The following is a 15,817-nucleotide window of genomic DNA, read 5'->3' on the forward strand; positions in this document are numbered from 1 at the left end:
TCGTACGACGGGAACCCTGTTTTCACTTTCTGTTGTTGGTCAGGGCTGTACGAGTCCTTCCTGCCCAGCCTTGCCTGCTGGCCACCGGCTCGTAAGCCCTTCCACTCCCTCCGGGACGTGTGCAGGTCCGAGTGTGGTCCGGGTTGTGGCTTCTGTTGTACCTCCCTCCCCCGCTCCTCCGGCCTTACTTCTCTCTCTGCCGTCACCACCCAGCCACAGGCTCTTCTTCCTTGCGGCCCTGGAGCGAAGCCTGGAAGGTGCAGTTGTTCATCCTGATCTGCAGAGTCAGAGGTTCTCACCAGTTTCTTCTGGAAATTGCTCTTGATTTTCTTTAAGCTAATGAAGTAGGAGACGAAAGGTGGCTCGGCGCCCACGGGCCTACCTGTGTTCTTCAGGATGGTCGTCGTCAGAACTTCTTTTCTCAAACATTCACAGACAGAGATGGGACCTAAAGCTGATTGAGTGCACACTTGCGCCCCCTGCTGGGATGCCTCTTGGGGGCTGTGGTTTGGGTTCCGAATCCATGGTGATGAAAGTAGAGGTCAGGAGACCATTTGTCCTGCTCAGTGGGGGGGTGGGGGGGCGTTCTTGAATGGTGGGTTTCAAAATTGACTTCTCTTGCCCTGAATCTCGTATTCTATGATGTTTGTGGTTTATTTCATTGAATGTTTTTTTTTTTAGGTCAACTGCAGTAATAGGGTCAAGGGTAACTGAAATGACTGTCCTCTCTCTGGAACAATTAACCTGTTGTTTCTCTGTGTAGCTAACAAGCCAGCTGTAATGGAAGTCAGAGTTTAACCACATCAGGACATTTAGGTTTTATATAAATTTATAAGCTACCTGGAATTAAATGCTATTTATTATGTTGAAATCTTAAAGCTATTCAGTTTCTGTCTTCTTTGTAACTCAGAGTGCATGTTATCATGGTCATAAAAGCTGTCCAGTGAGAAGGGGGTGGGAGCTTTTCCCTCCCTGTAGGTGAGGAAAACTACGACCTTAAGGAATCACATTGTTTTAAGCCACTGTCAGAACACCGGTCAAGCCTGAGCCTTTTTAGGCTTGAGTGTTGCACTGAGTTGTAGAGTCAGTCACCCATTGACTCTTACTGGTAGCCATTGACTGAAGTTTTTAACTGTGCTCTCAATTTGCTGGTCTAAGTTTAAAACATGAAAGTCTTTTGTCTAAGAAGAAAGATCATGAAGAAAAGTTGAAAACCCACGGAACTAAATACTAAGTAAACTAAATCTCCCTGGCTTTCGGGACATGTCGTGTTGTGGGTTCTCATGTATTTTGTGCAACCAGAGAGACTAAGGGCTCTTGCTGGCTTTTTTTCTTTCTTTTTTGGATAGGCCAGGCTTTACTGGTGTGTTTGTTTTGTCACCGTTCCGGTTTGACTCTGAGGAAATGAAAACATCTCCCATGTGTTCTTTATTTCCCAAGGGCATCCGCTTCGATCCTGAAATTCCGCAAACACTACGCCTCGAGTTTGCTAAGGCAAACACGAAGATGGCCAAGAACAAACTAGTAGGAACTCCAAACCCCAGTACTCCTCTGCCCAACACTGTACCTCAGTTCATTGCCAGAGAGCCATGTAAGTTCATCTACTTTTCATTTTTAAGGAAAAAGCCTGGATTACCAGGAATTGTTGGTGTGCCGGATGTGCTACGCCACCACGGGACACGGTGCTGGCTGGGTGTTGCTTTCCGTTTCTGTGAAGAAGCTGCCTCTTCTTATGGTCTGAACTCCAGAAACAGCAATCTGGTTTGTGATTGGCTGTCTCAAAAGATGGTTCGGTTTAGTCAGAACTGTGACTACAAAATTTCGTCGGATGTTGTAGATTTCCTTAGCATGGTCTTGACCATATCATGAGTGCACCCTGTTTGCCTTGCAGTCTAAACCCTTTGCTATTTCCCCATCTTTGCACACCAGAGCTGATTCTCAGCATTCGCTTTACTTGATTTGTTGAAGAACATCATTTTTGTGGCTCTGGGAAAATACACTGTTAAAAGTGAATGAAGCAGATGTGAAGAAGTTCATTCTATTTTTGAGAACAGTTTAACCATAAATCCAGGGAGGAAAGTAAACGCGCACAAAGCATTTATACATCGGAACAGTCAGTTCCAGCAAACTGTTACCAGTAAAGCTTTAAGGAAATTTGGGGTTTTCGGTTTTAAATTAATTGGGTAAGGACAATGACTAGTTGCTAAACAAGTCTCTTACCCTACCTCATGGGCCTGTTTCCTTAAATGTCCGTGCTCCAGTTTCCGGGTTGGATTGGAAAGCTTGTCTTAATTTCCTTTCTCAAGCTCGCCCAGTAGGAGAAGTGAGGTGTGAGATAGGCCCTCACCTCCCTTTCGCTAAAGAGCTGTATGTGATTTGATGTGACAGGGCGTTCAAGGGGTCCCAAGTGACTTGCTGTTATTTGGAATATTTCTGTACTGTCTATCACTCTTCCTCTTCTTTCCAAACCACACGATCCTCCTCTTCCTCCTGCTTTCTCTGACATGTGTGTCAACTTTTCTTATTGGAATTGAAGGTCACATGGGTTCCTTTCTGCCCCCTGCCAGGTGATTTAACCAGGTCATTGTGGAAGTTACAACCAATCTCTAGCTCAGTCAACTCTTGAGAGAGCTACTGCTTGTTGGTGGAAGCCAAGAGATAAAATAGTCTCTCCCCCAGTGTGCTCTAAAGTTTTTCTATGAAGCCACAAAGTAATAACACAAAAAATGTGGCTCTTCCCTTCCATGCCTTAGGGAGACTTGAAATCTTTGTTTATTTGGGAAGGAAATCTAAACAAAAGTTTCATTTTAAGGTGCAGAGCCAGTAAAGGAGGCCGTATGGACATTTCTTACAAACTTTGTCCTTGCAGCATCCGGCTTAGTAGCTTGTGGATGGCATACATATAATAAATGTTTATTACAGTGTTGATGATGGATAAGTTAAAATTTTTTAATTTAGCTCTTTTTAGAATTATATTCCACTGGTATGCCTCTTCATTTTTTTTCTGAAATTTTTTTCTCTCTTGATTAAGACATCATAAAAGAGTATTGTAAGATACCTTGATTTAGAAAAGATAACCTGGAGTAACTCTTTACTTTTGTAATGTAGTTGCCTGTCTCAGGTCTCAGAGAACTTGGAAGAGATCGATTCAGAGAGGAAAAATTAATATTTGGCCGTTTCAGTTCTTTTAATCAGTCCTACAGATTGCTTTCGGAGAAACTCAAAATGTTTTCTTATTTGCTAGAACAGCTTGGGGGAAGTAGGTAGCCTAGCCAGGGAGGTGATAGCCCGCTCACAGCAGGGTGCACAGAAGCAGCCAGATGAAGGAACCCAACATCCATCCGCAAGCCCCTGAAGTTACAGGAGAGCAGGAGCAGAGCCCCGACACCGCTCTGGCCAGCTCTGCCTCCCTCCCTTCCTGGTGAGCAGAACAGCCCAGAAGTGGTCAGAGTTTCCACGGCAGGATCAGAACTTGCCTGGCTGCTCCCGGCAAAACAAACTTGAAGTTAAAAAAAAACACACACACATTCAAACAGCAGTGTATTCTTGAGAAAATAAAAGTTACCATGGTTTCTCTTAATATAACTCCGTTTTACGACAGAGGCCCTGACAAACAGCAGTTCCACTGTGACCCAGATTGACCTTATCACCTGTCCCAGTTTCCTCTGGGACTTGTGGACTTCCCTGTCACACACGGGTCCCTGGAGCATGCGGCAGACGACGGACACTATGGTGGTCCCGAACTGGTGGATGTAGGGCCATCTGTGCGTACCTAGTGCTCAAGGTGGACAGTTGAGTGACCTGTCAGGAGTAGACTGCTGTGAAGTCACAGACTTCCGGGCGTGGAAAGGCCCTGTAACTTCTCTGTCGTGGGCCATGAGAGCGAGGTTTTTCATAAGTGCTTCCTTTGTGGCTGTTTTTACATGGTAGCGGCTGAAAAGGACCATTACCATCGCTGAAGAAAGAATTTGCTGTGATTGGATTATACAACAAATATTTACTTGAACTCTCTCAAATAATCTGTTGAACTCATCTGAGCACGCAGTGTGCTAGCCACTGGGGAGGCAGGGAGCTGTGGTGGTTGCCTTAAAAGAGCCGTCGGTCCCAGGAGCTGGTGACGGTCGGCGTTGTCAGGAACCCTGGCCGACACAAGGGGTGGGAAGATTCTGCTCGATCTGTGGCAAGCATGCCGATCGAGAAGGCCAGGAGGTTGCACCTTGCCAGGGTAGAGGTGGTGGCCTCTGTGGAGAACTTGGCCTTACACTCGAAGATGTCAGTGAGAGCTCTGGCTCTGGCAGTTACTGTCAGGCTTTGTGACATTTATTTAACCTTACTGTGCTCCTGTTCCCTCAGCTATAAAATGGGAATAATACCATCTTCTTGTGATTGTTACAGAACTAAATAAAATATCAGCTGTTTCCTCAGCCATAAAATGGGAATAATACCTTCTCATGATTGTTACAGAGCTAACTAAAATAGCATGTGATTGGGCTGAAGATTAAGTGGGTGTAACCTGTGTAGAGTACTAGGCAATTTAAAAAACAACACTGAGTCGCTTTCCTTTCCTGATAGTTCAAAGTAGGTACTAATCTTTCGAGGTATCGTCACCATGTGACTGTAGCCACGTGTCTTTGCAAATCAGGAGGAAAGGATTAATAAAATTTACAAACAAGCCCAAGAGAGTCGTACATTTTCCTAACTAAATTTTTATTAATTTGAGCTTCGCCTTCTCGTGTTCTCTTGTATGGAATAAAGTAAGAAAAACACCAGAAGCAAGCAGGAAGGAGGAGGTGTGGAAGCGTTGCAAGTGGTGTGAAATTCTCCCAGACCGTGCCTTTGCGCGCACAGGAAAGCAGGGTTGTGCAAGTGTAGGAACTCCGCTGCTGAAGTGAAAACCGGGCGCGTCACCGTCGCTCTGAGTTGTGTTTTTCTCGTCCGTAAAATGACGAGACTCTGCCAGGCACTCTGCTAAGCATTCTACGTGAATTATCTCGTTCGATTCTCCATAATGCCATTTTACATTTGAAGAAACTGAGGCCTAGGTCGTCAGGAACGTTCTTGAGATTACACAGTCATCAAATGTTACGGGTTGAATGGCATGCCACCAAAATTCATGTTGGAGTTCCAGCCTCCGGTAGCTCCAAATGCAACCATATTTGGAGGTAAAATCTTTAAAGGGGTGATTCAGTTAAAATGTGATCATTGGGGGTGGGGGGAGCCCTGGTTCAATATGACTGGTGTCTTATGGGAAGAAAAAGAGACCCCTGGGCTGTGCTTACGGTGGAAAGGCGAAGCCTGCACACAGTCAGTAGGCGCTGTAAGCTATGGGCATAGGCCTCCGGAGAAGCCAAACCTGCTGCCACCTTGACCTTGGACTTCTAGCCTCTAGCACTATAAGGAAATTAATTTCTATTGTTTAAGCCACTCCATCTGGTATTTTGTTGTGGCAGCCTGGGCCAACTTAATCCATCAAGTGACAGAGTTTGGATTTAAATTCTGGTCTGTCACTTATTTCATTAGTTTTGTAACTTTGTCTAGTTATGTAATCTCTCTGTATCTTACAATGGTAATAATAATGGTACCTGCCCATAGGGTTATGAGAATTGAATTAATCAATGTATGTAGAAGTTACAAGGGCCCCATAGTGAGTACTCAGTGACCGTTAATGTGTGCATGTGAGAATGTGTATGTTTAGGGGCCTTTGGCCCTCATAGTTGTGAAAGCTTCGAGTTTTTCTGCCTTTGTGTGCTCAGCTTCTACCACCTAGAAACACATGAGAAATTGTTTTAAAGATGCCACATATTTTATGTGTTTTCATTTGGAACTTTAAAAATTTGCAGTGTTATTGAGGTGTGATAGGGAGATGATAAAATACCCATATTTTAAAAGTGTCCAGTTCATTAGGTTTTATCCCAGTACATATGGGATTTAACTGAATACATGTTCGTGGTCTGCCTACGCCCTTTGTAGCGTACCGCGTCATAATAGTGCGCTTAAGGGTGGAGGCAGCCTTCACTCAGATTCGATGGATCCTCCCCTTTCAGTTCAGATTTTATGGGACAAATGTCAGAATTTCTCTAGAACTTTGCAGTGATTCAGCCCCCTGTAGTCCGGTGCCAGGGGTTCGGATTCTGTGGGTCTGGTCTGGGACTTAAGCTCTGTGTTTTTTAAAGCTCTTGGGGTGATTTCCAATGCACAGCCAGGTTTTGAGAATTACCGGCAGACCACTGAATTTTAAAGTTAAGTTGTTCATCCTACTCCCTTTTCCCCCCTCCACTGTACCCCACCCCACCTCAAAAAGCAAAAGCAGGCTTTATTAAATGGATACTCTTAAATGCCTTGTAAGCGCATGACCCTTTGGTGGATAATCAGACACCTCTTAGTTTTCTTGCCATACTGCTGGAATTTCCCATTTACTTGACACTGACCCTGGATGGGAGGGGAGCCCAAAGTGTGAGAAGTTCTGGAGAAAGATGGTAATAGGGATGCTGCACAGTCAGAGGCACTTGGAAGTAGTAAAGGAGAGAGGACAGGAGACCGATACAGTAGGAGACCGGAGGCAGCTGGAGTAAAGTAGACAAGTACATCAAAGTTCGGGGGCTGAGCTTGCCGGCTGGTGCAGCTCCACGGTGGGGGTGGAGGGTGGGGGGTGGGCGGCGCTGTGGGGGTTCTGTCCTCGTGTGCCGAAGTGTGAATCTACCAGAAGTGTTCACAGAAACATGCCAATGATGTTCATTCTGTGTATCCAGATTAATGATGATCGAGTAACTCAGTGAGTGTGCTCTGCCCCCCCCCCCCCCACACACACACACACAGACAGCACAACCAGCTGTGTGTGCGCCCCCTGGTCGGCTCACAGAGAAAAGCCCACTGTCAGAAGTCAGGACACACATGCGGTTCATTCAGGATGTGTATGTACCAGGTGCTTAGGCCCCTGGACAATCTGACAAATAGAAAACATGAAACAAAACTGTAGTCAATCAGGACAGCAAAATACTCTTAAAGACCAGAGATCTAGACTAATGTTTATGTCCATATATGTTCCACTCTGACAAAGTAAAATACTGTTTTTGTTGTTGTTTTTAAAAAGAAGGATCAAGCATTTACTGAGCCACACCAGTGTTTACAGGCCTATGTTCACCTCTGTCTTCAACTGCACACATTCCTAGTTTTTGCTTAATATGTATAAAGTTAAATCTTTAATGATTACATTTAAAAATAATATTAAGGTCATATTAGGCAATGGATTTGGTAAAATCGTTTTCATATGGAAAGTAAGTTATTGCAACACCATGTAGATCAGCTACTCTGATCCACTTTATTTACATTATGATTTAAGGAATAGCATATCTTTGGTTAACAATGGCTATTAACCTTTTGCTTTGAATTTCTGTTTCTTGTTTATCCAATCATTGACCAGCTGTAAATAAATCCCTTAAGAACTCAGGAAGTCAAATCATAGCATTCTTTTGTAATGCAAATTACTGTCAGAACTTCAGTGTTTTGTAAACTCCAATTATTCATTAACCTCTGCAGGGAAATGAAGGAATAAAGGGAGTTAACTTACCCGGCCAATCCAGATGAAACGATAGACTTCTTTTAAGGCCATGTGTTCTCCTCACCTGCTCATTAAAAGGAAGGCATTTCTTCCTCAAATAAAGCGGTGCTTTTTCTTGTATGGCAATTTCCAGGGTATTTGCCTGCCAATCCCTGGTTGGTCTCCAAGCCCCTTTCAAGGGGTGTGCCAGGTCTGAACTGTTTTCAGGAGGACGGTGGTTTTTCTCACTGTGCAAGGTGGGCACAACTACCGGCACCTCCACGCGTGTCCAGGCAGTGGTACCACACGGCGCTTGTCATTCATCACTGTATTCTTCACACCCTGCGTTTTTACCAGACCCCGGTTCACCAAAGAGTTTTGTTGATGAAGGAGTGTGAATTATCCACGTTATTTCATCTCGATTCTTGATACAAGTCACTTTGTCAGTGTTTTGACAAAATGAGGAATACACACTCATAAAGCTAGTTTGCAGTACAATTGAAAGCTGAACTAGCTGCTTTCTGCACAGCTGCTGCTTTTACTTAAAGAATAACTGAGAGACAGACTGGCCATTGAGACTTGTGTGTTGGGCTGACATTTTCTCAAAAACTAATTAAAGTCGCGTGTGTCATGTCAAGAAAAACAACCGTATTTGTTGACAATAATGAAATTGGTTCTAAGGCACAAATTAGATTTTTCAAAAACTGCTTTCCAACACTTACAGAATTTTCTGGTAAGATTGGTGTCGAGATGAGTTCACATTTGGAAGACTGCTAATTCAGTGAACCAATATTTTCCAAAGTATCAATGCTTTGTGTTATAAAACATGCATGGGTAAAAGCCATTGAAAATTATGGAGTTTAATGTGACGATGAGTTCATTGATGAAGTTTCAGATTCCACATGCAACAAATCTTTTGGTATAACATAAAAAATGAATAGCCACAATTACTTATAAAAGATAGTAAAATACTCCTTCCTTCACAAGCTATATATCTCTGAGGACATTTTTTTTTTAATTTCATGTCTTGCAACCGGTAACAATACCTTGCAGTAGATTGAATTGGAAGTGGAATTGAGAATCCTATTGTCTTGTGTTAAACCAGATACAGTAAGTACCCCCCTTACCCACGGGGGACACGTTTCAAGACCTTCAGTGGCTGTCTGAAACCACAGGTAGCAGCGAACATGATATATACACTGTGTTCACACACACACGCCCCTGCAATAAAGCTTAATGTATAAATTAGTCACTGCAACATTAACAGCAAGCAGCGAGGAAATGGAATAATTATACTGTAATAAGAGTTACTGTGATGATGTGAGATGATACTCGCCTACCAGGTACTCAGACTGGCGTGCAGTTGAAAACTTACGGATTGTTCATTTCTTGCGTTTTTTCTTTGACGTTTTCGGGCTGCGGTTGAATGTGTAGCTGGGACTGGAGGAAGTGAAAATGGGGGTAATGGGGTACTTCTGAAGTTTGCCGGAATGTACACCTAACGTTTTTCCGTGTTCGTTTTGGAATATGTAGCTGTTCATAAAAGCATATCCTATTTATTTTACTATGTCGTGGGTTTGCTTTTTAATTAATTAAATGTACTTTTATGTATTTATTTTTTGTTTTAATGTTTAACATGGTATAAATATCAGTGGATGTAACCTACACAACCAAAAGTTTTTTGGTGTCTTCAATGGTTTTATTTGTTAGTGTAAAGGGTTATTGAAACCAAAGTTCAAAATCCATGGGTCTTAAACGTTTTTAAAGACCGTTTTGTTCCTGGTCGAATAGGGTTGGCATGTAGATCTGCAGTTACCAGAAAGGTGGTCACCACAGACTGGAGCAGGGGGTTTAGCTTGGCCGCAGCACCTATAGCCATTCAGAGCTAGACTGGGGAAAACTCGGCTCCTCCCTTGGCCCCCCCCNCCCCCCGGGCCCCCCCCCCCCCCCCCCGGGCCTGCTGGCTCATGTGCCGCCCTCACCTTTGATGAGGGGATCGACTCATGCTGTTCATTTTCTGGGGACCAGCCTGGGAGTACCTGCATGTATGGTGGTTTGCAGAGCTGCATAATTTGCCGCCCTTTCATTCTGAGAACATCCTTGGGGGACTATACCTGGGCAGGGCACCTTTCACAGATGCTTAATCCTCCCCATCCACACCATCACACCCCTGGTACCAGCCGTAAAAACCTCATTTCAAGAAACTTGGAAAAGATAGATAAGGGGGTGGCCTATAATGCTTTTTAAGTTCCTAAACCTAAAGACATGTGCTATTAAATTCTGTTGTAGTTCTTTGTATTTAAAAAAAAATACCAAGGCATTTTAACATAGCTTTAAAAATATATATGCATAGTTTTTCTTTTTAATTTGTTTTTTAAAGATGACTACTATTTTTATTTGACATAATATTGATATATTTAGAAAACTATCTCATCCACCCACAGGCAAATATTTTAACAGTTGTGATGACCAGCCATACAAATGTACACATATTGATATTTGTGTGAATGGGGTTATCCATTCCATGCTGCTCTGACTGATTGAGAATCCGCTTTCATTCTCAGCTCTGGCCTCACTTTTGCATATCTAAAACATGTAGCTGTCTTATGCCGACAGATTACCCTGTAATCGAGGCTCTTTTTCTTAGGGAAAAGACTAACGGAAGTGGTGGTCGATTGGAGAGTTAAAAGTGAAGATCTCGGGCCGAATTGTTCATTTCTTGTGTTTTTCCTTTGACGTTTTCCCGGCCACGGTTGAATGTGTAGCTGGAACTGCAGGAAGTGAAAATGGGGGTAATGGGGTAATGAGGTGCAGTGTATCCAGTGCCAATGCAGGCCGCTCACCCTCCTGTTTATTCCACGTTGTGTGCAGCTCCTAGGGTTTTAGAGAAATGATGGAACTGGGACCAGAAGAAGTGTTTCTGTTTGAACAAGATGCTCTAATTAGTGGCTGAGTGTGGAGGGGAGTGTCTTTCTGTCTTTTAATTAAATCTCTCTCAGGTCAGGGAGGTCAAGGTGGCCAAACATTAACAACTCTGCACCGGATGTTATGGTGACTTCCTGTTCTAATTTTCTCTCTTGAGTTTAGCGAACACTTGAGGGAAGGTGAGCCATAAAAAGCCAAATAAGAGTCCTGTTCTGCTCTTGCAGTGTTTACTCTTTAGTAGGGAAGCAGACGACCGTTACAGAAGGGAGGGAAAGTGCTACATTGGAGGTACAGATAATGATGAAGCCGGCAGTTATGGAGAGACTGGGAAAAGACCTCCTGGAGGTCTGTTGTCCTACTAGCTGAAGATGAGAAGGATGTCAGAAAGCAAAGAATGTGCAAAAGGATCTGCAGACCACAGGGCTGGCGGCCATGAAGATCAAAACTGAAGTGTAGGAAAGAGGGGATCGTGGGAGAGCTGGTGATCTGGTGAGGCCGAGGAGGTGCCCAGAAGGAACAGAGGGTGACAGTGCTGAACAGGGATAATGGACCAAATGTGGGAAACCCATAGGGACCAGGTGGTGGGGTTTTTTCTGTGAACAGGAAGAAACCGTTTCAGATTCTTCATTCCATCACGGGCTGCGTCTCAGCAGCGTGCTGCTTTAGTCGTATGAAGTAAGCAAACTGATGAGGGAATATGGATCTGGAAAGGATGGTTATTAAGCCAACAAACATTTATTATTTCACAGATTGTACCGATCAGAATTTGGGGCACAGGTTAGCCAGACCCCTTGCTCCCCTGGTCTCACCAGTGCAGCCAGTGTGGTGGCTGGGCTGCAACTTCACTGGGTCGGCCAAGCCCCCCTGATTCTAGTAGGGTTCCTTGCTGTTGTAGGCAACGGGGTAGGAATGTGATTTTTTTAAAAAGAACCTCTTGTTTAATTGAGCCACTACTATGTGCCAAGTACAGGCATGAACACACATACATTACTGGTGACTCCTAATGACAACTCTGCAAAGCAGTGTTGCCTTCATTTGACAGATGGAGAAAAGGGTGTGGAGTGAAGCAGAATACCATTTTGTTTTGTTTTTTCTCTCCCTGATGAGCAGAGAAAGAGTCTCTGGTGGGTTTGCCCTGCACACTGTCCCACACCCGGAAGCCTCATTTTAGTTGGAGGAAACCCTTTATTAAAAAGGCTCATTACCATTACCCGCTGACGGGAAGGGGGGGGTGGGCATGTTTGCAAAACAAAACGCCGATGAAAACATTCCCTGGCTAACTTGAATCACCTGCAGCTCAGGACAAAGAAACTTGTTTTTTCGTCAGAATACAGAAGACATTGGTGTCATTCTGCTTAGGGCTGAGTGTGTCTCCCTGTGTCTCTTGTTTTCGAACACATCAAAGTATGGACAGACTAGTACAATCAACGCCAGAAACCCCATCATTTATACTTAACAGTTATCAAGACTTCACCACGACCCGCTTTTTAAATTCCTTCTTTCTCCTCCTCCTCAGTCTTTTTACCGTTGAGTGTTCATGTGAAGTTGATATGGTTAGGGCTCTGAGGTGCCTTTTAGTTCAGAGCAGTTGCCTTTCCCCAACTCCCCCCTTTTTTCTACCATTGTTCTGGTGGGAAAAGTTTCGGTCTTCCTGCGAGCAAAACCTCCTGGGTTTGTTTTGTGTTTGCTGCTTTCACCTGCTCCTACACCCCCTCTATTTACTGTAAATGGAAAGGTTTGATTAGATTTGAAAGTTGGTGAAATTCAGGTTTACTTTTTTTTTGCAAGAATATATCCCAGGTGGCCCTGTTCTCCTCTGGTGGCACCTTGTGTTATGAGGTGACTGATTCTGGGACATTCTAAGTTTGGCGATGCCAAAATGGGCTTGTGCACTCGGAGTAACGCCCCAACAAGGCCTCCGATTTAAAGAAGGAGGTACCTTCATTTTCATGGTTTCATGTGTTGATCTTGACCTCGGGACTCACCGTTAATTCATCCTGGAACTCCTTAGGAGTGCCGAAACTGCTGAGTACCGAAACCAACTCAGACATAAGTTCTAGCAAGTGCCGTGAGTCCCGAGCAAGTGCCGAGTGCCGAAACATTTTTTTTTCTCTCTCGTCAAAATGCAATGAGTATAGGGTTTAATGAGTTCTGAAGCCCAGGACTGCCATGGTATGGCTACTTAATTAGGGTTGAAAAATGGTGATTTTCCTAATTCTGTTTACCCTGAAATAGTATGGTTAGTTCATCCTCCCCCCAAATGAATACAGAGTCCTTTTCCTTTTGTTGCCATTTTTGAGCAAAAGGGTTTGGTGCTTGAGTCTCTGCGTTAGTGATCGCTGTTTTGTGGGGCGTTTGGGATAGCTTTTTGCCCCCTTTGGCTTTACCTATGAATTTGTGTGTTTCTGTTTTCAAGGTATTTCCGTGTATTGCAGTCATTACTCTTTCTGAATCCTGAAGATGGGGAGGGGGCAGCATTTTCTGGTGGAAGGAAATTCCTGGGCTGCTTCAGTGGGCAGAGCGTTAGAAGGCCCCTTATCTGGGGCAGTGCCGGGGTTCTGTGGCCTTGGAGGCGCAGGACCGGTGTGGCGTGTCTTGGTGTGTGTTCTAGAGTGCTCGTTGGGAGCTGTCATCGTTGGATTTAATGACTTTCTTTGGTTATGTATCTGGTCAAAGCTCCTTTTTTTTTTTTTTTTTTATTCACAGAAAAAGCTGCTTCTGCAGCCTTGCTGAGGATAAGGATTTTTAGAAAGAAATAGATTGTTTTTTTGAAAAAATTATTCGGATCCCTTCATTACAACTGCAGAAGAACACTGGGGTTAGTGGTGGTTACATAGGATTGGTTATTTTCTTCTTTCTTTTAAGAATATTTGAGCAGAAGAGTAATGAAAAATAATTCTGTGTGTCTAGTAGTTTTCCTCAGTGAGGTTAGGCTAACAGTGGGAAGGGGGACGCGCAACAGCCAGGATGTTCATCAGAAGGAAATGAGGTTTACCTCTGGAAAAGAGTGCCTTTGAATTATGCACATAAAATAAACATAAAACAGACTGTGCGGTGATATTGACTAGATGCTTTAAAATAAGCTCAGGGGGCAGAAAGTTAAATATTTGGATTAGTGTGGAATGGGAGCTTTGCAGCAGTGTGCCATTGATGGAGTATTCCTGGAACTTGTCTCCTGTGCTTGTTTGAACATCTGACCTTGGTCCCCGAAATGGAATGTGTAGATGGGGAGATATTACTGATATGGGTGCGTTTGTTTGACATTTTCTCTGTGTCAACTAAGCCTTGTAGTTGTTTCTTTGCACGCTCTTCAATACTATTGAAAATTTGGTGGCTTTCTAGAATCAAGACAGTATGGATCTGTCATTTCTTTCTGATGTTTTTGGGTTCACTAACTTTTTCTCCGAAAAGGTGCGGCAGAGGGCTGAGGCTGACCTTGTCTTATTCATTTTGTGTTTATAAAGAGTCGATGGATTCCATCCACAAGCACCGTGCCTGGCACAAAGACGGAAACTTAGTAGACACTTGGGAATGAAAATGTCTATTTCCCTGTCTCTTCCCCCTCAACTGGATATATCATCATATATAAAGTAATTCATTCTGATAGGTGAAAATGGCATGGGATTAATGGTTTTTTAACAAAGTTAATTCTTTTCATATTTTCATTGGCCGTTTAATTTGAGAGTGGTATTTTTCCACTTGTCTGTTTCTCGTTTTCCTCACTGACAGGTCTGTGTAAGAGCAGTGCTCTCTTGACTGGTGTGGTTAATTTTTAGCGCACAATTTCTTCATCACTTGGAAGGACAAGCTGGCAGTTGTTTTCTTTTTTCCTTTCCCTCAAAATTGATCATAGGAGCATCCCTCACGGCTGGTGGTTTCTCTTTAATATAATGATAACCCCCCTGTTGCGCTTGGCCTCACTGAGCTGTGGTGGGAATGGGATGTGTTCTGAAATGTTTTAAGCACTGCAGAATGGCACGTTGCAGATGGTGTCACTGTGACAGGAAGACTTCGAACTCCAGGCGTAAACACTGCTTCATGTGGAGAGTCCGTAGGAACACAGTTCCTCCAGAAGCACCTTTGTCTTTTCTTGACTCCCAGACTCTTACAAAGTCCATGCATTGCATTACACTTGATATAGACGAGTTATGATACAACTGTCTCTTGGCATGTTGCTTTCTGTAAGTAGGAGAATAATCAGTAACCAAGAGGATAGACCAGAAAAAACAGTTCATATTTCCAAGTTGATTGTTATCTTAATTTTTTATTTTTAACTTTTTATTATGGAAAATTTCAGACCCAAAAGCAGAGAGTTCTTTTTTAATCCTCATCTGAGGATATGCTTATTGATTTTAGAGAGAAAGAGAATGAGAGAGAAACATTGATTGGTTTGCCTTGCGCACGGCGCCCGCACTGGGATCCAACCCATAACCTTTTCGGTGTATGGGATGATGCTCCAATCAGCTGAGCCACCTGGCCAGGCCACGGAAGTGGAGAGTTTTTTAGCATAATTTTTAAAAAGCCATTTGAATCAGTCCAGATTCACATCTAAACCATCTCCACATTTGGCTGGCCTGTTAAATCTCTTTAATATAGTAATTAACCTCTGTGTTTCTTCTGTTCTCTCGTTTTTTTTTTCCTTTAGTATATTTGTTGAGGGACCCAGATTGATTGTCCTTTAATTTCTTGTAGTGTGGTTGCATCTGTAGTTTTTAGCATATTCCTGATCTTTAATTTTCTGTGAATTAGTAGTTAGTTATAAAATCTTGATCACATTCAAGTTAGGATTGGGGAAGAGGGCGAGAATGTACGGGCAGCGTGCGCTTCCCTCTGGACGCAGAGTACTGAGCTCTCTCTGCTTGGGTGGTGTCTACTACGGCCATTGATTTTCTTTACGTAGATCTGCTAGTTCATTGCCTGTTCCTTTTTATATTTAATCATTTATTTGTTGTAGTTATTTGAATGCATTTCATGAAGTTTAAAGCACATTTTAAGTATTTACCAAATAGCCCTGTATAAAGATTATGTCAATTTACATAACCAACAGCCATGTATCAGAAAACTCAAGTTCTAATATTCCTATTTCAGAGCTGAGTGTCCAGGGCTGGAGAGGAATCGTAGGTTTCCCCAAGATCACAGAGTACAATACCAAGAGTTTAATATGAATCTTGCCTTAATCTCATATGCCACCCTAGCTTCCTTCTTTTCTTTTACAACAGCCCCAAGTAATTACTCATCTTCATCTAGGAGTACATTAGAAAGTAAGAAAGAAAAAACACAAGGCAAGAGATTAAAAGAGAGGAAGTGGCCCTGGCTGTTGTGGTTCAGTGGATTGAGCTCTGGCCTGAGAGCCAA

At 43.3% G+C, this 15,817-nt stretch overlaps 1 protein-coding gene across 10 annotated transcripts in view; it reads left to right on the forward strand.

Annotated features, from left to right (window-relative positions):
- RBPMS (RNA binding protein, mRNA processing factor) overlaps positions 1–15,817 on the forward strand; it is a 164,168-nt gene that overhangs the window by 99,329 nt on the left and 49,022 nt on the right. For all 10 annotated transcript variants that reach the window (XM_037055307.1, XM_037055301.1, XM_037055309.1 and 7 more), the window contains exon 5: positions 1,441–1,591. In XM_037055307.1, coding sequence (XP_036911202.1) covers positions 1,441–1,591 — 151 coding nt within the window. The remainder of the gene's footprint in view (positions 1–1,440; positions 1,592–15,817) is intronic.

The sequence above is a fragment of the Sturnira hondurensis genome, unplaced genomic scaffold (assembly GCF_014824575.4).
Source record: "Sturnira hondurensis isolate 20B ecotype Veracruz unplaced genomic scaffold, ASM1482457v3 Scaffold0008640, whole genome shotgun sequence".
Taxonomy (NCBI): domain Eukaryota; kingdom Metazoa; phylum Chordata; class Mammalia; order Chiroptera; family Phyllostomidae; genus Sturnira; species Sturnira hondurensis.